General features: G+C 32.8%; 5 protein-coding genes across 5 annotated transcripts; 1 reads left to right on the forward strand and 4 right to left on the reverse strand.

Annotated features, from left to right (window-relative positions):
- Window positions 1-37: 37 nt before the first annotated feature.
- LOC108002300 (DDB1- and CUL4-associated factor 10) lies at window positions 38-5044 on the reverse strand. The gene is made up of 5 exons (XM_017063895.3): window positions 4251-5044; window positions 4042-4155; window positions 3588-3957; window positions 3298-3513; window positions 38-3215 (listed from the first exon to the last, which is right to left on the reverse strand). Exons 1-5 carry the CDS (start codon window positions 4448-4450, stop codon window positions 2088-2090), a joined length of 2028 nt encoding a protein of 675 aa, XP_016919384.1. The 5' UTR covers window positions 4451-5044; the 3' UTR covers window positions 38-2087.
- A 350-nt stretch (window positions 5045-5394) lies between these two features.
- Window positions 5395-14545, reverse strand: LOC108002302 (uncharacterized). Its single transcript, XM_062086204.1, has 24 exons — window positions 14049-14545; window positions 13850-13946; window positions 13481-13782; window positions 13315-13409; window positions 12955-13242; window positions 11516-11567; window positions 10567-10782; window positions 10378-10433; window positions 10061-10299; window positions 9830-9998; window positions 9642-9753; window positions 9447-9583; window positions 9226-9361; window positions 8971-9160; window positions 8798-8898; window positions 8456-8710; window positions 8272-8379; window positions 8069-8188; window positions 6678-6887; window positions 6517-6613; window positions 6261-6417; window positions 6041-6161; window positions 5864-5958; window positions 5395-5800 (listed from the first exon to the last, which is right to left on the reverse strand). Exons 1-24 carry the CDS (start codon window positions 14233-14235, stop codon window positions 5489-5491), a joined length of 3852 nt encoding a protein of 1283 aa, XP_061942188.1. The 5' UTR covers window positions 14236-14545; the 3' UTR covers window positions 5395-5488.
- On the reverse strand, window positions 7809-11248 carry LOC108002299 (protein Skeletor, isoforms B/C). The gene is made up of 13 exons (XM_017063894.3): window positions 11107-11248; window positions 10563-10782; window positions 10378-10486; window positions 10061-10299; window positions 9830-9998; window positions 9642-9753; window positions 9447-9583; window positions 9226-9361; window positions 8971-9160; window positions 8798-8898; window positions 8456-8710; window positions 8272-8379; window positions 7809-8188 (listed from the first exon to the last, which is right to left on the reverse strand). Exons 1-13 carry the CDS (start codon window positions 11201-11203, stop codon window positions 8001-8003), a joined length of 2061 nt encoding a protein of 686 aa, XP_016919383.1. The 5' UTR covers window positions 11204-11248; the 3' UTR covers window positions 7809-8000.
- Window positions 11706-13083, forward strand: LOC108002303 (ankyrin repeat domain-containing protein 7-like). Its single transcript, XM_028668987.2, has 5 exons — window positions 11706-11845; window positions 11910-11985; window positions 12051-12290; window positions 12352-12479; window positions 12563-13083. Exons 1-5 carry the CDS (start codon window positions 11812-11814, stop codon window positions 12820-12822), a joined length of 738 nt encoding a protein of 245 aa, XP_028524788.1. The 5' UTR covers window positions 11706-11811; the 3' UTR covers window positions 12823-13083.
- A 629-nt stretch (window positions 14546-15174) lies between the features above and the next one.
- Window positions 15175-21095, reverse strand: LOC108002319 (uncharacterized). The gene is made up of 3 exons (XM_017063941.3): window positions 16536-21095; window positions 16304-16475; window positions 15175-16226 (listed from the first exon to the last, which is right to left on the reverse strand). The coding sequence occupies exons 1-3, from the start codon at window positions 20832-20834 to the stop codon at window positions 16006-16008; spliced, it is 4692 nt and encodes a 1563-aa protein (XP_016919430.1). The 5' UTR covers window positions 20835-21095; the 3' UTR covers window positions 15175-16005.
- Between the last annotated feature and the right edge of the window lie 295 nt (window positions 21096-21390).

Raw genomic sequence — 21390 nt, forward strand, 5'->3', positions numbered from 1 at the left:
TCGTTAACCACGGAAAACTCGATTGAGACAGACGACAGACATTAAGCAATATTTTATTGTATAGAAAAAAGAAAACAAACAAATCTTACAAAACAATCAGCACACTAACTACTGTACACGACCGTATAGGTATAATATAAAGAGCGTACAGGCGACTATCAGTCGATTGCTAATTACATCGGAAACAATTGTCGGCTGGAACGCGGTAAGCAAAGATACAGTTTTTTTTTCTTCTTCTTCTTCTTCTTCTTCCTCTTCTTCTTTTTCTTCGCAAACATTCGCATCTTTTCTCCGGTGAAATAGGAAATTGCTAAACGAATTTGCATTTTCACTCGCAGTCGACGTACCATTAAAAATACCCTTTTAAGTAACCATTGATGGCACACGACGCAATTGCCCCACATACTTACAAATTCACGGGCAAAATTCGCGTCGAAAAATTGTATTCTAATTATACTTTAATAATTGCACGATCAGTGTGAAATCAAGAACTGAATTATTGAAATTTTAATTCATCCGTTTTGTTTTAATTTCAAATTAAAAATTTTCCTATATATTTACCAATATTGCCACGAGTACGATCAACGGAAATAATCGTTTCTTTAGAATTGACTTTTTTTTTTTTCCTTTTTTTCCTTTTTTTTTTTTTTTTTACGAGAATGCACAGACTGCTTCTTCCAAGCATAACTTGATTCACTCTTGTCTTAAAAAGTAATGCGGCGCATACGAGCCTGAACATTATCAGTTATTACATTTATATTATCATTACATATTTATGTTGACAATGTATTTACATATGTTACACGATTTCTTTCCTACTTAACGATAGTAACGAGTGTAAAACGGAACTTTGAGTACGATAAAAGCGATACTCGTTCTAGCAATTCTACGATTCCTCTGAGTATACGCTTGAACCTCGTGATCGAAGAAACTTGACTCAATTAAATACGAATATCGATCGTATGTTCGTGCCTGGATTGAGTCTATGAGCAACGTCGCTTCTTATTACTCGAGTTGGAAATTGATATAATACTTTTCTATTTTAGGATTAAAGTCACGTGAATGGCGTGCTTTTCGCTTCGATAATAGCGGGCGAGAAGACCTCGTTCCTCTGCGATCCATAACACGAGTTTTAATACACTTGAACAATCGGCTCATGATTACTTAAAATTTCGAGTACTTATTACTAGTCACGCGATACGCTGCTACGAAATGTAATACTAACAATAACGCCAATGATACGTATCTCAGCGAGGTTGATTTTCTTGCATAATTTCATTCTATGGTATGGTACCTTTTTCTTTTGTTCCTTTGTTCCTAGCTGATGAATTATTGCAAACGATTGCAGAGAAGTATAGAGATCTTAAGAATTTCACGGAATCTATCATTTGAAACAAAACAGTACAGATACGAAATGTGTAATCAGTCGAAATAAAAGTGTCATGATCCCAATTTATTAAATGACAATGCCATTATTCTACGTATGAACGTACGTATGCGCTACATTTCAGTTGACGGAATGTTTTCTGTACTCTTGCTTCTACACTCTTTATGGCGATAGAAACGTACTCTGCCGTGTTGAAATGTTTTGCATTGGAAAAAATACCTCTATCGTTAGTAAAAATACTATATTCTCCATAATCAGTTTTCTAAATATACAAGATGAAATAATTCATTCTATATCGAACGGTACTTAAAATAGCGTCATGATTGTTTCCGTTTTAAATCACTAATGAAAGATAATTACATATAAAATAACTCACGTTTTAACACGCAAATCGTGTTCTGAATAAAAAATCGAGACGTGATATACATGATATTCGACATAGATAACTAGCTTAATACAAAACATCGGATTCGTAACGAATCATATCTATAAAACAAGACAAGCTAAAAAATAATATTTATCAAAAGATATATATACTTAGAAAAAAAAAAAGTTTTAAAGTGTGATCTATCGATTTCGTTAAAAAAAAAAAAACACAAAAGGTGAAAACAAAAAGGAGAAAAATTGGCAAGTAACGTATCAAGAAGTTCCCTTGCAAGCAAATTTTTTACTTTACAAGTTGGAAAGTATAATTAATTTACTAAACCACGGGTTGATGCCAAACAATTTTTCCACTGAGACAACCAGACACGAGCAAACAATGCCTTGGAGAAAATTTTGTACTGACTACGATGCCAGAATGACTAACATTTGTCACTAATTCGTGCAACTGTACAGACTCATTGTAGGGAGGAACGCAATTAGATAATTCTGAACAATCCTTAGAAAATGCTAATAATCGTATGCCATAACCGAACGGTGAACATATTAATCGGCCATCGGCAGAGAAACATAATTCTTTGATATAACCGGAACCTACGTTAGGTTCTTCTATATAATGCGTTAATCTAGGTGTATTTTGATGAATCATACGATTTCTCGGAATGGCGTACATCGTTTGTTGGCCTTGTCTATTCCGATTTTGAACTCTAATTCTATCGCCAATTATAACTACCGTATTGTTACTCGATCTAGAAAGCCAATCCCTCTCCCTTCTAAGCCTGGCTTCCCTAATCGCTACGTGTGCTTCCCACACATCGGTTGTACTTACATGTAATTCTATATTACCAGTAGAAAAATTGTCAATCATGTTGCGTGGTCTTAAGTAATTAAGATGAGAATTTGGTCTCGGTGGCCTGTAATCCTGTCCCGAATCCCTTTCTTGATCACCGGATCCCTCCTCTAATATGCTCTCATCAGCCGCGTAAAGATCAGCCGCATATATGTATCTGTCCGCTTGCCTATCGTCTCTATCCGCGCTCACTCGAGAATCGGACGAGCTTGAACTAGTCGAGCTAACTTCGATCGCGCCGAAATTCGTTCTTGTCGCATTTCTGTCTAAACGCGAATTTCTCGATTGCGATCGTGACGCCCTACGTGACGCCACTTGCCAGTTTCTCGAGGTTCTAACTGACTGCGCATTATCCGATAATCCGGCAGCGTTCGATCTTGTTGAATCTGAGGTTGTATGAATTACTCTAACGCGATTATTTGGACTTTCGATTAAAAAGGAAGAAGTTATACCCGAACGAGAAGGTTGAGGTTGTTGAAAATCCTCGAACTCCTCTACGGGTACTTCGTTAAACTGAGGAGTCGTTTCCTCTCCTTCTTTCGCCTGCTCCGCTATACTGGATACATCACGTTCTTGTATATCGTGAATACAGGTCCACTAAAATGAAGAATATAATAAACGTAATATAAAAAATAATATAAAAATGAGGTAAATCATACATAATTGTACGTTGACTTGCCTCGGATTTTTCCCCATTACTAACGTTCCTAGACAAAGCACACCATCCCTGTGGATGCACTTGCAAACTCGATATTATTTCGGCATCATCGCCAACAGGGAAATCGGTTAAAAACTCTACTCGATTATGAGTACGAGAATGAGAAAATAGATGGGTGAAACTTGCCACGTTTGGTATCGTAGTTTGAGACGATTGCATTAACCGATACATATTTGGCTGAAATAAAAATCAATTGTTATTTTACAAAGAATAAAAGATACAATGGCGAACGTATTAAAAATAAAACGTACTCTAAATCCTGCCAAGTCTTGACTTAAGGAGCTTAACTTAAGATTATGTATAATGATGAGGTATCCAGAAGTAGTACTTATTAACATTTTACTGGCATCTGGACTAAGTCTAGTGCGCATCAATCCATTTGTATGGAACACACGTGTATAAAGAATACTATTCTCTGTAAAACTATTTATGTCCCAAGTGTATATACTACCGTCAAAACCACTGGTCAATAATAAACTATCTTTGGGACTATACTCTATATTTTTCACCCAATTTGAATGACCTTGAAGTGTCCTTATTCTTTGCTTTAAGTTTCTAGCATCCCAAAGAGCTACTGTACTATCATCTGAACATGTTGCAAACATACGTTGATCCAAGAATCTATTGTAAACAAAAAAAAATTATTATTATCAGATATGTATTATCTTATTATCAGTATTAATTTAAAAAGATAAAGATACATACCTAACACAATTAACACAATCATGATGAGCATTATCAATCGTATGGATTAAATTCCTTCTCAAGGGATCAAACATTAAAATACTTTTTTTTTCACATGCTGCCAATAGAAGAGAGCTAAGTAAGATAAGAAAAAAATATGATGTCATAATTATTAAAAATATATGATGATTTTATCGAAATCAAAATGTCTTTAATATATGCATATGTACCCATCTGGAGAATATTCAAGATTAAAAACTCCACCATGCGCAGCAGCTGCGGATAATGCATGGTCCCAAGAAGTTACTGGTTTCATAGACGAATAAAGGGTTTTATGAAAACAGTCGGCATGTCCCAATGGGAACTTTATACCCAATTCGCGTTGCCTTAACCAGAGGCTATTTGCTTGTCTGGTTCTTATTTTAGGCATTTCAGCCAGGTTTATATTTCACCAACATTCAACTAAATATATTTAGCGACTCAAGAAAAAACGTAGTAAACAAAACTTAGAAGTATTTAATTAAAAGTATTTAATTCGAATTCCAACTTCCCAAATTCAGTTTATATCTCTTTTTTATATTATACAGTGTAAATGATCAACGTTGGTATCCTCTCGAAATTGATCGATGAAAATTATTGATTCTCTCTCTGATAAAAGACACAGCATTAATGTCGTTTTCTCGAAATTTTTACGAGATCGTATAATACTGAAGTAATGATAAGGTTAAGTGCGAGATGCCACTAGCGGGCAGTATTACACGTGACTCTTGACAGACGCCTTCACGTTTTTTTCAATTGACGATCTTTAACAAAGCCGAGAATGGAATAAGTAACTGATCAAAGTGTCACACTTATGTGCAATGTCAAACTTTAATAGAATTTAAAGAAATTTTTAAACACCTGACACAACATGGATCAACGCCATCTTTACTTTGACATACAACGTCGTACATTGAGAATCGACAAAAACTCGAGCGCGAGTCTCGAACAAGATTCTCATCGTGTGTGCGCTTTCAGGTAAACGCAACGAATAAATACTTTGTTTCATCCAAAATCCACCATTCCTTTTCTCTTCTATTTCCACGTTATCATAGAACTCACACAAGTATGAGTAACTGAAGTTGTTGTTCACTATTAGAAAACCAGTCTTACAACTATAAATATGGCATGGAATACCTTAATTAACATGTAAGTGATACTAATTTACTATATTGAATGTACATAGAAATGTACATCTTGTTTCTGTACATATTTGATCGATAATAATGTATATAATTTTTTGTGAGCTTAAACTAATGTACTTACATTAACACAAGAATAACGACGTAGTGAGTAAAAAAAAGATCATTAAAAGATATAAAAAAATATCATATATAATATATATATTGTTTTATTTTTTTTATTTATTTATTTTTTTTTTTTTTTGTATAATCTCAACATAGAATATATATATTTTAATAGATAATTTTCATTCTTCGTTACATGAAATCAGTGTCTTGTTAAAATCGAGGCTATTATTACTTAAGTGCTTCTCGGTCCATTCATCAAATCTTTGAGATAATTTCTCGGACATATAATTTTTCCAATCACCGATTTTGCCCTTTCTTATAAATTTCTCATTTTCGGGCAAATCTTTCAAGGGTAAAATCTGTTCCAAATTTGTGGCGGGATTAGCAGCCATCTTTGAAAATTTTAAATGCTCGCTAAGATCAGCAATTTGTTCGTCTGTCACAGTTTTTCCCATAAATTTTGCTGTCCTTCTAATTATTTCTCTTTGATTCTGAAATGGAAAATTATTATTTAAAATGCTTTTTTTAAGTTATAAATAAATATTCTTATTTACCTTTTTCATTTCTTCATAAGTTAAAAATAATACATTTTCTTGGTCTTTCATTTTCCAAAATTGTAAAACGTGATTCCAAAATGGACTTATCGGTGCTTAAATTAAAAATAGTTTTTTAATAAGTATATATAAATGTTTCGATCAATATGTACACACTATGTTATATTAGTCACATACCACTGTCTTCTAAAAATAACTCAGCAAAATCCTCGAAGCTTCCCGTCATGTTATGAAATTTTTTACAATAATGATAAAAGCTAACACATGTATCTTTTGGATTTCTGGTAACATAAATAATCTGAAACATTCGTAATATCGATGTTATAATTATATTAGTTTTTTCAATATGCTTTTATTCTTTCGTAATCGTAACAGAATAAAAAGTTTAATTAAATACTTTTGGTTTTTTTGTATGAATTTGTTGCGGCAAGAATTCAAAGGGGAGATGAGATTTTATATATCTAGGTCGTGACATTTTCATAACATTTTCAACAGAATCACCCATTTTCGCAAATAAATCTACCCAATTCCCTGTGACCATCAACGCCGATGCTCTAAATTATATATAAAATTAATGATAAAAAAATGATAAAAATTATTTATGGAAAAAATTTTATCACGTGATTTATATTATTTTTTATACTAAAACTTACTCGAGCAACGGATTACGTATAATTGTTAAAATTTCGGCATTTTTATAATCAAAGTTATTTCCGATACACCATACCATTTCTTGTGCCCAATGACTACCTATTTATAAAGAAAAATATTTTAATTTAAACATAAATAATAAATAATTTGATTAATTTTTTACCAGTTCGTGGATATGAGACCATCCACACATCATCCTCATAAACTTCCATATCTCTGATTTTCATTCCATAAAAAACGAATTGAGGCGGTAATAAACAATGTGTTGCATTCTTTTCTACTCTTAAAAAACTAGGTTTCACCCCAAACATTTTATCCAATTTTTCTCCTACATCACTCTCGATAGTAGTAAAGGTAAAAGATTTTTTATCCACTGCAAATAATAGATTTTATTCAACAACAGAATCACAAAATCATTTATTAAAATTTATATAAACAACTTACTTGTAAAAATATTTCGTTAAAAGAATTCATACACTGTCGAAATTGCACATACGCTGCTACGAGATACCAATGCTCCTACGGTTTGAAACGTAATGAGAATGTTCATGAGTTTGTTGGAATCTTTTCAAGTCCAGTTTTTTCTTTTTTTTTTCACTTACAACAACTTTCGATTCTCTGATATTTCCTCCTTCCGCTTGTAATTGATGTAATATTTACGTTGAACAGTAAATATTTATTGTAAAGAAATCAATAAGAAATAAATTATTTTTTATATTAATTATCTTTGAATATTAATTTGAGAAATTTAAAAAAAAAGTATTAAATTTTAATTGCGTTTTATTTAGAAAATCGTTTTATTTAGAATATCTTTGTATTTTAAAAAAGAAAATTTCGTTTAAATTATGTTTGGATCTACAAAATACTCCACAAAATATGTATTATTAATAAAAATAGTAGCAATATTGATGTAAAATTTGGTGATGTAAAAAATAATTTCAACTTTCTCGAAGATTTCACTTCGAGAGAAAGTTGACATGTTCTAACTATATGTGTCAGACGATATAGATCTCGAAAAATAGTTCTCAGTTTGAATATTTTATAGAAGTTGTTCTATTTAATTTAAGAAGATTTCATTTGACATTAATCTTTTGATATTATGAAATTAAGATCAAAGTCAAGATCAATTTAACGAGTCTTCATGTAATCTTCATATAATCACATGATCTTCATGTGATCTTGAGTATGAAAAATTTATATGAGTATGAAAAATATTTGAGAATTTTATAAAATGTTTTCAAGGATGCAAAAAATACTTTATTGGATATTAAAATAATAATACATAAAATGTAAATATAATTTATAAATGTTATTTATTAATAAATAATTACAATATAATTGCACATATTTAAATACATTGATTATTCATTTTTAATGTAAAAATTAACGTTCCATCTAACGTGTCATAATAAAATCCATTCTTCTTCTATAAAATCAGTCATTTTATTAAAAAGAACATATTATCTTGAATAACTTATAACTATTTTTATAAAAAGTGAAAAAACACAGCCATTATTCCTACGATTAGCGATAATTGTCGAACAACAGCGTTACTTGACGAATAACTATCCACTATGTGTATTTTCCAGCCCATGTTCGCATGGGTAAATGAATTGTAATAAACAATGTCTGGCCACGTGGAATTTGGTGTAATTTCTAAATTTCCACCTTCTCCTGTAAAAAATTATATCAATTGAAGGAAAAAAAATTCTTTTTTAAAGAAAACAAGAAGAAAAAATTATTATACACCATTATACCTGGCTCACATGTATTTATTAATGTTCTGTTGAATTGTTTGAATGTTACAAAATCATCATCTCGTCTTCTATCTCGTCCATTGTGTTTGCTCAAGCAAAGTGGGCCAACTAGAAACAATAAATTAATTTTGTAATTGTTTCTTTTTTCTTATATCTAATAATAAATTCCATATATTTCATAAACCTGCAGTTGGTCTCGGTTGTCCTCTTCTTGTAAATTCAACTCCAGCCAAAACTCTAATATTACTTTGTGCCGCATCGCTCAGCTTATCGTATCCACCGTGTAGTTCATCAGTTATAATCAATGGGTGATATAAATTCGAGCTGTGAGGATTATTACCACCGAAAACACGAAAATTGTAAGTCAATCCACGACGTAGATATAATTCAGGTACCAATCGCCCTTCGATGTACCATGCCAAACCTGTGGATGGTTGTCCTAAGAAACAGCTAAATTACTACGTTATTACTTAATATTAAATATTAATAAATACCAATATTGTATATTTATATCTTTTTATAAAACCTGTAATTCCTTGATAACCCTTTTTGCCTCCAGATGGACCGATCGTTGCTTTAAATGTTCGAATACTTCTCCCATATATTTTTACTTTTTCCCAAGGTACTCTAGAGAATAAAAAATTATTCAATCACATTAAAATAATTAATATAATTATAAATTACAAATATTATACTTACACTAATTGCTCATTATTTTCCGTAAAATCCATGCACGCATCCTCAGGTTCTTTACGGCCCAATTCTAATTTCAAATCATTTTTCAGATATAAATCGTGGAATGTCGGCTCCTTATTTTCATTCAATCTTCCTAAGGCCCATACCACGTAAACAGATCGATCAGTTGGATATTCTTTGTCTCCTGGATCAGCTATAACACAGTGCATCCTATATAATTCCCTTTCAATCTCTTTTTTTTATTTTATGACAACTTACATGAATTAAGGGTACGTCTGTAATTTATAACAGTAATTCCATTTTCTTTAAATGCAGTGTGCAACTGGTTGTTATCCAAACCACCAAATAATTCGTCTCTACAGACTCCCTTGTATTGACCAAGAACTTTTCCACACTATTTTCAAGATAGAAAATGAATTATTTTTTAACAACGAATCCATAATTACGCAAACATAATTACATTCTTTGCATTTACATACTGGTGCTTTGGCAGTGATGTTGTAATCTACCACGTAGCCTCTAATACTATCTAAATAAGCAACTGCAACATCCGCACCTTCCATTTGACTAGATATTTCAGATCCAGATAGACCGAACGCCATATATTCATTCTCACCTGAGAATCGTTAAATTATTAATACGAAAAGATCGAACAATTATCTAATCACGTTTACCTATATCTCCTGCTAATTGGATAGTGATCTGTGGACCAAAAATTTCCCAGCTGACTTGAAATCGTTTATGAAGTTGAATACAATTTGGCAAACTGTTTGTGTGCTTGATCACCTATACTTTGATAGATGGATTATTGATACTTTTATTTCTATCGATTAGATAATACAAAATTGAAAGAATTTATTACTTTTACTAACGAAGGAGGCACATTTAATTCCTTTGGAATTATCACAGAGCCAAAATTTGACGCAGTTTCCACGTCGAAAATGCTTAACCAATTGATATTGAAAATTGTCATATGCCCAGGTAGTTGAATGATCACATCTTCACCTCTGTAAGCGTGCAATGAATCTAAACTAAAAAAAGAATAAATTAAGATCGGAATATCAATTCAGTAGATAGTTTTGGCTATACTTACTAGCCATATTCGTCGGGAACTTTTGTTCCTCTTGTAGAAGGTTGTGGGCCATCTCCTACCCAGAAATATGTATCTTTTCCTTCTCCGTCGTATTTAAAGTTTGGTATTTTGATAGTTTTTGAATCTATAATTTCAATTGGCTCTGAAGATACTCCATGCGAGTATTTCTTTAATTGAGAAATCGTCGCTGGTGCTGGTGCACGAAATTCATCGGGAAAAATCACATCGCCGAATACATTCTACATAAAATATTTTCAATAAAATTCAATCAATCATATATTAAAACGATATTAATATTTAAAAATATCGAACGATACCTGACTTCCTAAGTCATATATTGCAAACCATTTTATATCTGCTATCGTTTTACCATCTGGCAAATTAAGAGTGAGATTTTTATTGAAATATTTATCGAGGACATTTGTTCTAAAATAAAAACACGTCTTTATAAAAATCTCGTTGTGTTTTTACATTAATCTTTTTTAAATTAAATCATACTGACTTGCCCCATTCATCAGGCACGATAAAACCGTGTGGACCAGCTCGCGTGGATGCACCAGCGAAGAAAAATGTATCATCTCCGTTACCATCGTATTTAAAATTGATCAGCAATAGCGTATTCTCATCGACGGCGTAAACCTCGCCGGAAACTTCATGATGATACGTATTTAGTTTTCCAATGCATTTGCCTTTATATTCGTCACCGTCTAATCGATCGTATTCTGTTGATTTCATTTCATCATGAATCAGTTAAAAATTCTTTGTTTGAAATCACAATTGTAAAAGGAAATGAGAGAAATGGAATCTCAGAATAATAATTATATCTTTGTTTTCATATTTTACCTTACGAGCATTACATATAACATATTAAACTTTAAACTCAATTAAACTTATCAAATATTCGATGAAAAATAAAAGCTTTATTATCGGAAACATTGATACTTGATCAAGAAATGTCAATTGTTTGTTTACATTTATTATTTAGAATATTTTTAATCGATTATTTTTAATATTTTTTACGCAATTGAATAATTTGAAAGACATACCGGAACAACCATAGACAGAACATATCACATATGTCAAAATTATCACAAAGACATGTGCCTTTGTGTCTTTCATCCATCTCCTTGTAACGTCTGCCATCACTTCATCTTTCTTGAATTGTCATATACGTCTTGCACTTTGTTCCTGCACTATTTTATTACTGTTAAAATTTATGAAAAAAAGAATGGCTTGATCTCAAGTTAGATGACAAAGCCTCGAGAAAAGCGAGAAAGGCACGCAGTCACCGTAATGGACGCTGTTCCAAGCAGCCGTCTTTTAGAAAGTAGACTTCTATACAGAGTATTCTATACAGTATACTATGGTCAGTGTACTGTACTCCAGCTACCTTGGCACGTGGTCTCGAAGAGAAAGTATGCGTGTTTTGGAGATACCTTGAATATGTTTCGATACCTACGAACGGTATATTAGATTCTGCTGGATTGTCAAAAGAGATGTCACTGAACTTTCATGTGTGAGTACTCATTAATATTAAATACATGTCAAAAAATGACTGAAGATGAAAGAAAGGAAGGAAGTCCATATAAATAATTGTATAGATCGTACAATTGACTATTGAATAAATAAATGTTTGTAAAATATACATATGCATATTTAAATATAACATAAGTGTATGATGTTTGATCGATTTCAAGAGTTGGCCTAAAAGTATAATATAAGTACGTGCATTCACAAATTGAAATATTGTAATGTCAGACACAAAATTTAATTATGAAAAAAATGGTAAGATAATCTCGAATATTAAAATATTTCTTAACTATTTATATTAACAACTTATGCTTTACAGATTCGATCGAGGAACAATTTATGTGGCTTCTTAGATTTGCTACTGTCAAAAAGATTAAAGATTTTCTAACTAAAATGTAAGCAGCTATACGAACATATACACCTTCCATGATTTTAATGATAAATGTAATTATAATTGTAGACCAACGATAGATCTACATTATCCCACACCAAATTTGAGAACTCCTATAACGTCAGTCATTGATCGCGGTGATCCGCAAATTTTGTCGTTTTTATTAGAGAAAAATTCGACAAATTTAGATGGTACCGTTACTCAACCTTGGGGCAGAACTGCTCTTATGTACGCCTCTTTCGTTTCGAGAAATCCAGAAATCTTGCAGATTCTATTGAAGAAAGGTGCAGATCCTCAAAAAATGGATATGTAAGGCGCGATCGTTACGACAATTTAAATGTGATTTTATTCAATCAATGTACACTTATAGTAGAGGCTGGACTTGTCTTCAGTATGCAATCGTGGGAGAACGATCGAAGAACGTCACATTTCTTTTAGATGCTGGCGTTTGTATAAATCAGAGAGATGTGCAGGGACGAACACCACTTATGATCTCAGGTAAAAAAAAAAAAAAATGAAAAGGAATAAAAAAAATGCAAAATCAAATGCTGTATTTATTAAGGATATTTTTTTTCGTCCAGTGTATCGTTCCAATTTGGATATTCTTTCGATTTTGCTGGATCGTGAAGCTGACGTCAATACGCAAGATGACATGGGATTTACCGCCCTTCAAATAGCAATTTTATGCAGAAAAAGGGATGCAGCGATTATGTTGATCGAAAGAGGAAGCGATATGAGCGTCGTTACACCTTTGACCAAAGCATCAATTGGCGAACTTTGTAAAACTTGTATGCCAAAAATTCTTCGATGTCTCGAACCAGAAACAAGAACGTTACAGTAATTTCTATGATTGTCTTGTTAAAATCGATAAAATCTTTTTTTTTTCATTTTATTTAATTTTATTACATCGTGATAATTATTATATCAAGTTTCTAAGAATGTCGGTGAAAATTTATTACAATGTCGTTCAAAAGAAAAGATTTTGCGTGGAAAATTTTTCTTTCGTCATTTTATCGAATTCCTCGATCACGATACCGGGCATTTCTTCTTTCCACTGATCAACTTTACCACTTCGAATAAATTCACCATCGACATTGATCAATTTCATCTGTTTATTCAATATTATATGTTCCTCGTAATTCACTGCAGGATTTGATTTCATACTGTTGAAACTCAAATGTTGCGCCAACGCTTCTACTTGATCATTAGTTAAAATTTTATCAAGAAATGCAGCTGTTTTTTTTATCATCGTAGGCAGATCCTACATTTGACAAAAGAAACTTTTATCATACCTTCTATGCATGAATACTTGAGAATATTTAATATTACTTACAGATTTCATCTCTTCGTATTTCAAAAATAAAATATTTGGGTCGATCCTCCTTTTCCAGAAATCAAGTATGTGATCCCAGTATGGAGCAAAGCTCACTAAGAAGATAATAATAAGAAGATAATAATGAAATTAATATTAATAATTTCAACAACACGCGTGTACATACGTTTATTTCCTAAAAAAAGGCGACAGAAGTCGTGAAAATCACCACGATATCCTTCCATTAATCTAGTGTGATAGTAAAAAGAAACGCAAGTATCTTTTGGATTCCTACTAACATAAATAATTTTCGCCTTTTTCTCGCCCGTTCGAAGTTGACGTGGAAGTAAGGGAAAAGGAAAATGAGTTTTGATAAATCTTGGAGAAGGTAAATTTTTTATATAAGCCACACTATCTAAAATTAACGGAGAGGGCTCGATTTCCGGATGACGTCGTATAATAGTGGTGTAATCAAAAAGTATGGAGTACCTGATCAAATAAATAATTCTTATTCCGATATTCTTCCTTTCTAAAATATTAAACTTTATTAACTTACTCTAAAAAAGGAAATCTTTCGGACAAGCGAACTTTTGCTCTTTCAAAATCCAGGTCATTTGCTATGCACCAGATCATTTCTTGTGTCCATGTTGTTCCTGATTATGTAACATTTATAAAATGACTATGATCGTGTAAAATAAAAAGTATAATATACATATGATATTTTTCTCTTAATAAAATTGATAAAAAGATGATACCAGTTTTAGGAAAAGAACAAATCCAAACATCATCGTCTCTGATTTCGAAATTTTCAATTATTTGTGCGAAATCCTCATATTTTTTTGGCAAACAAACACCTTGTACGGTGGTATATTCTTTGCGAAATTCAGTAGTAAATTTGTCTTTCAAAATTTGGTCCAAATCATTTCCAATTTGGGGAGCCATCACTTAATACGTAAATATATGCATATATCAAAAGTTTAATAAGTTTATATATCTCATTTGTCGGTCTCTAAAGATAAAGAGAAAATTGACTATCTTGAAATCCGTGAATGTCCTTATATAGAACAACTGGTAATTAAGAAAAACGGACTAATATCGTTGAATGGTTTTTGTTTCAATGTTATTTTACTGAAACAAGGTTACTACTGGATTTTACACAACTTTTTCTTTTAACCGATTATTCTTCTCGAACATTCATTTGTTCTTTGAAATGGAACGTAAATCATTTTTCAAATAAACTTGTTTAATGCCTTGACATACATTGATATTTGAAAAACTTATATATTATTTTAGACTCTAAGAAACGAAAAAAACGACGTAGGATCATCTTTTCGCATGTTTTCCAATTATTACTTAATTCAATAAAATATTATTATGATCAATGGTAAATTTATGATTGAGTATATATAGGAGATATGTTATATAATTTATCTTTTAATTATTCGATATGCGGTGAAATGAGTATCTAATTTGGTTACATGCCAAAAATGTTCAAAAATTAATGTAAAAAATTAATATCTTAACATAATGTTTAATACCTTCATATTTCAATTAATCAGATAAATTATCTATGAATATAAATTAATGTGAATGGAAAAAAATAAATCAATTTTCTAGCTATATTTCATACTTTTAGAATTTAGTAACCAAGGATATTAAATGAATGATAAAAAAAAATAGAATGTTAAAAGAGAAATCGTGTTGCAGATGTGAATAAAAAAAGATAATTATTAAGAACATTGAATAAACAAAAAAAAAAATGGAACGTTAAAAGAGAAATCAGTCGGATTGCATATGTTTGGATAAAAAGTGATCTCTTTTGAAGTCAAGTATGCATATCGCATATATGCATAAAATATAAGAATAATGAAGAAACTAATATTTCAAGGATTCACTTTATCTTTATTAACCAAATGAGTATAATCGTCGTACAAAATGGTAAAATATTAAAGGTAAAAATCCAAGAGATTATATTATCTAAGTCTTATGTATAGCAAAGAATTGTGTACTGTAATTCAGGTACTAATAACTACTTTCATCATCTTAAAGCATTTCAATTTCCCACGAACAAACGATGTATTTCCAAATGAACGCTTTTTCGACGTAGCAGTTTTTTCGAAACATTTTACTATTAAAATATAAAATCTCAATGTTGTGAAGTTCCCTATTGTTTCACGTGATAATGAAAATTATTATTGCATCATCATGTCAGATTTAACATATGTGCACCGGTTGTTTATTTTTAATATGAAAATATCTTGGCAAGACAAAGATCCTTAAATTCAATATTAAATATCATAAATTCTAGGCACAAATATGTAGAACAACGCATTAAATATCTTAATTATGATGCGTGTCAAATATTCTTGGATCTAAATTACTTGGATCTAATTACGTTATCATTCTGTGTTGTGTTACACGCAAACTTTCTTATACATTCATGCACATCTTAAAATCATTAATTTTAAAAACACGTCTTCGATTAAAAAGTAACACAATGTTAGTACGTATTATGCAGTATTGAAAGTAGAGAAAAGTAATACTCAAGAAGAAGATTCTGAAAACAAAAATCTTTAATAATCCTTTCAAGTTGAAAGGTAAAATAATTTGTACGTTCTTCTATTGTTTGTACAATTGTACAATCTGTACAATCTGCACAATCAGACCACTAATTGACATTTAAACTATGCACACGCAAACATTTCTTTAACATTACAAGTTGGATATAACGCTAACACTTTGAGACAGATCTACTTGGCCCCTCAATACCTTCTGCTGCAATTTCTTACAAAAAATTTTGGCCATAAGTTTGTTACGTCGCGCCTCCTCTTGCTTTTCTCGTTGCAGCCGTTTATACCGCACTTCGTTCAAACGAAGATATCGTTTCCGCAATCTTTCCCTCATCTGTTCGTTGCTCATTTTCTTCTGTGGAACTGTATACAAAATGATTAGAAATGGGATAAAAATGAATTGATAAAGAATTTTATTAAAAGTGAAATAAAATCTTTACCTGGTTTAGAAGAAGTTTTCGTCGATTTTATAATATTCGACGTACTAGCCATAGCCAACAATTGTATTCGTTTTTCTTTTCGCAATTGACGCAAATGAGATATTTCCGACATGTACTGCCGACGCGTTTCCGCATTATTTACAAAATCTGCTTTATTCTTAGACAAATAATCCTAAAATGAAAATATATTAATCAATATAAATAAGTTAACATATTTATTCTAAATACTTACTTGTAAAGTATTCTTTTGCGGAGAATTTTTCTTTGAACTAACTTTTTTAATCATGTTGCAAACACAGCCATCTATTTTATTTTCGTAAATACTACGATTTGATAATGGCACTTTTGGCAACGCACCCAAATTATCATTCTTCTGGCCATTCTCTTTAACGAACGACAATTCATACGCGATCGATTTCGGATACGTTTGATAACAATTACATTTCTTGACATAAGCTGCACCGCAGCGACGACAGTACTTACAATTTCTATCGGAATCACTCGTTTGATTCGCTTCGTCTACATAATTTGGTTTGCCACTGGTGCAGGCTTTGCCATGCGATATTTCTTCGCTAGTTTTTCCCCTATTATTACAAAAACAATCTTTCTCGCATTTACATTTTACATTGCTTTGTACTTTGTACTGAGCCGTTTCGTTGATTTGTCCATTATTCACCCAATAAGGCCACAATTGAACCGAACAATCTTCCACTTCTCCATGGAAGTGGACTCCGTTGTGTTGAGCTCTTCCATTTGAATGGCAACTACAGAACACTTTTGCGTTTTGAACTTCCGGCTCGCGATTATTTTCGCAGAAACAATCGTTGGGATAACCGCACAACTCGATATGACCATTTTGATTCAAGCTCGATGAGTATCCATTATTAATCTGATAATCTTTTGAACTATATTTCATTGGTGCCCGACCTTTTTTCGATTGTTCGTTATCATATTCTGTACACACAGTTGTACAGTTACATTCTTTCGAGTTTCCATCCTCTTTGTCGCGCGCATGGAATACCTTCTTCTGGTATTCCTCGCATTTAGAGACGTTGTTGCATTCCACTGTAATTACTGGCGAGCCACATTGGCATCCTTTCGACAATGTTTTTTTACTTTCACATTTACAATCGCAAGTTTTCAACTTCAAAATGTTTATTTGATTCTTGGTTTCCTTTTGTTTCAATGAACTGGCCTGAACGCAATGATGAGGTATTTCCACCGAGGTGATACTGTTACCGTTCGTCTGATCGGATAACGTCTGCGAGCTAACTGGACTCTCCTCCTGAAAGTTCTCGATATTTGTGTGCACCTTCTGAACGGTCAATCGTTCCTTTTGTTCCTGTGAGCATTGCGTGCAAGTAACTAGATTCTGGATGGCATGATGCTTCACGCATTGGCTTATTTGCTCGGTGCATTTGTGATTATTTTGAAACTGCATCGAACTGTGCGCGGGACACTTGACATAATGTACAATTTCCGACTGTACCAAAGCAGGAATTGTAGACGTTTCTTGAGGTATGGTTTGTACACCGATACTGACTAATTTAATCGAGAAATTATGCAAGTTTGAGACGGATACGATCTCACCACCAGTCTTTGACAAAGCCCCAGTAATATTTGTTGCCGTTTGCGCACAACTGTTTCGCTTTTTAATATGTTGAATAATACTGGTAGATGTGCTGGAATGATGACACGCTAAATTACAATGAGAAGACCATGGATCTTCCAACGAATTAACTTGTGTATCCGAACAATTGCAATAATCGTTTTTGGACAACTCGTGCGACGACGTTTCCATCGGTTTCCTTTTGAAATTTCCCGATCTCGATTTTTTCGGAGACGTTCGCAGTCTCTCTGGTCTTCGCGATTCTTCCAATAATTTCTTTAGATTGCACAAGTGGCTGATCTCGTTCGTGATCCAGATCAATTGATTCCTTTTCTCCATTTCGGCATAACTAACTAGCTTCGAATCTGCGGAATCGGAATTGCCATGCTTCTTCATCTCGAATTGCCTTTCGGAAAACGTGGTGAGTAGCCTCCAGTCATCCTGTTCCCCTGTGTTGCTTGAACGAATAACGTTTCTCCTGTTGTTAACAACCGCGTCCAACAACATTCGATTATGATCAATTGTATTATTCGTCGTAGCTGTTGTCATCGTCGTCGTTCTAGTTGTCGTCATTTTCGAATCTCTTTGCATTTTACACTCTTTCGTGCAAAATATGTCCTGCATTTTGTTCCCTTTACGATTTCTCTGCGGGAAGAAGCATTCGGAACTTTCGCTTTTGTCGGTCGTAGTATTGCTGCTTCGATGGCAATCATCCGATCTAAGACCCATCCTTGCTTTTCGTCCATCTGTTTCCGTTCTGTCTGTATTTTTATCTATTTTATCACTACTGCTTTCCGATGTAACGTTCTTTGCCATACCTTTTCCGCTCCTCGTAGATTTCCTCTGTGCCAACTCCTTCTGCAAATTCCAGTCGGCCGAAGAATCGCTGGTATTATGATTTTTCGTTATTGCCTGAAGTATCTCCCTACCGTAAACTTTGCTCCTGGCATCGTCTGGATTCCACGGAACGTTATCTTCTAAATTATGCTCAATTTTATCATCCGTATATTTGGCGGTGATTAATCTCTTAACTACGTGATGTATCAGTCTTTTCTTAATTTCCTTGTCGCATTTATTCGCATCGACCAGACTCTTCAAAATATTCACGCTTCGTTCCAGATCCTTTACCAAGCTATCCGAGTCACCCCATAATTTCTCGTTAATACTGGAGCTGGTATTAGGCAGAGTAGAATGAGATCTCCCCGTCTCTGAAGATGAGATATGGCTACCGCTTCCGTTAGGAACGTTCTCGTATACATGACCAGGAAAATATTCGAAGCTGTTCGCCCTACCTGTTATATTTTCCGTATCAGGCTGTGGTGTTTGCCTGGCCGATTCGTTCTGCGATTGTTCCGAATAATTTTGCTGCGGTTTTATCTCCTTCCTCTCTTCGCTCGCCTCAGCATTTTGTGTTTCATTGGTTTTCTGTTTCCTTGAATTTTGAACTTTGTACGTATCCTTTGGATTCTTCAATATCAATGTCGAACCCTTTCGCAAACTAGTTCCTCTCTTTGGTAACGGTGGCTTCTCTTCCTCGAGAGCCGAAACTTGGACGCCAACGGATTCTTGAGTGTAAGCGTATAAAGTCGTCTGTATAACTTTATCACAAGTGGAAGGTTTATTTACAATAGTAGCAATCGAGGATGAAGAATTAAAAATTAATGGCAACGCGGATTTGCCCTTATCTCTACCGTACAAATTCAACTCGCTTTGACTTCTTTTCAATGGTAATTTAGAGGGTGGTATGAATAACGTGTTCATCGATGTGCTCTTTTTCAAAGGTGAGGTTGGGGGACATATATTTTCTTTGTTCGTATTCTGTTTGTTCGATACTTTCCTTACCTCAGTCGCGAATTTTCCAAAAGGTATCTTAGATACAAAAGTCGATTTTGGAGTGTCATAGTTGTACTCTCTTTTCGAATACTGCATTAAAATATTTTGGTGTTTGAGATCCTTAGAAAAAAATCTTTCGTTAGATTTTATTCCATTTCCCGATATTATACCCGGTAAATGATTCTTCACAATCGGTGTAATTTCAATTTCGCTTTCCGATCCTGAAGCATTTCCCAACAATGGAGTAGAATTAGCATCAGGAATCATAGAATTAGTCGAATTTTTTTGAACTCCTGCAAGTTTTCCAGAGATTCCTGATTCTGTCGTACCTTCAGGATCCAATCTTAAAGCAGCGGAACAACCTTTAGCTAAAGCCATTCGTTCTATTGTACTTAATTTTTTGTCATTTTGTTTATTGTTGGGTATTGTGTTAAAATAACCAACATCCGCTCCACTATCCCATTCGAGTGGCTTATGAGAAGCAATACTAGAAGTTGGAGAAGATATTTTCCTTTCTATAGCTTCTGTTAATATCTCCTGATTTTCATTTTTTTCTTCTAAGATTGTTTCTGGTGTATTATGTTTTAAATCAGGTGATGGAGATTTAAGATTTGACAATGGAGTTTGGACATATCTGGACGATGATTCTGTATTTGAAGATTGACCAATAAGGGGTGGTCTCGCCCATCTTCTTCTTTCTCTAGGCACATAAGATTTTAAATTATATTCCTCTCCTATACAATCCTGTCTATTAACCTCTAATTTTGGATTTACTTCATATATGCTATAATAACATTTGATCGCTTCTGGTGATGTACTAGTTGAAGGTAGTGAAAAATATTGATCCAAATTTGCATTTTGAGAATACTTGTGATAATATTCCATCACCTGAGAAGAAAGACTTTTGTTTGTTGTCCCTGATTTGAGTTTTGATTGTGATGTCACAACCTGCAGAGAATGCCATGGTGCTGAATTTGTAGTACAGATTGGACGTTCAAGTTTATGTATTTCTCTTAAATGCCGGAGATCTTCTGAAGTTTCATATTCTCGCAGATGATCATCACAGTTCGATGCAGAGTCATACTCCATAATCACGAACTATATGTACTTTGTCATCTTTTATTCTTTTAATACACTGTCATATTTTAACTATAAGCTTTTGTAAAGAACGTTGTTTATAAACATTAAAAAAATTAATCATGTTTTTTAATCAAATCAACATAACTCTTTGAAGTGATACTACACAGAGGTTAAGACGCTACTATAAACGAATCAATTGTGAGATCGATCTATAGTTTTGTTGACGTAAAAAATTTTCTAGCACACAATTCAAGAACTATTGTATCAAAAAAGATTATTATAATATTGATCAAACTATATTTTATGCACTTCACGTTTCAATAATAACAAAGTTCTGCAATAAACACTTCGATTATTGTTTACATTTCCCTGAATATTCAACCGTAAATTAGTGGTTATATTCTGTATTATGCTCCCACTAGGGGATATACTTTACTCGTATAACCAATGTATCATTCGTCCAGCCTACACCAATTACGATTCATGTTAAATGCGGATACGTAAGAAATTTAGAAACCGCGAGAAGAAATTTTAAATATCCAACGTGCTCAGTATTATATTAGTA

Source organism: Apis cerana, linkage group LG15 (assembly GCF_029169275.1).
Source record: "Apis cerana isolate GH-2021 linkage group LG15, AcerK_1.0, whole genome shotgun sequence".
Lineage (NCBI taxonomy): Eukaryota > Metazoa > Arthropoda > Insecta > Hymenoptera > Apidae > Apis > Apis cerana.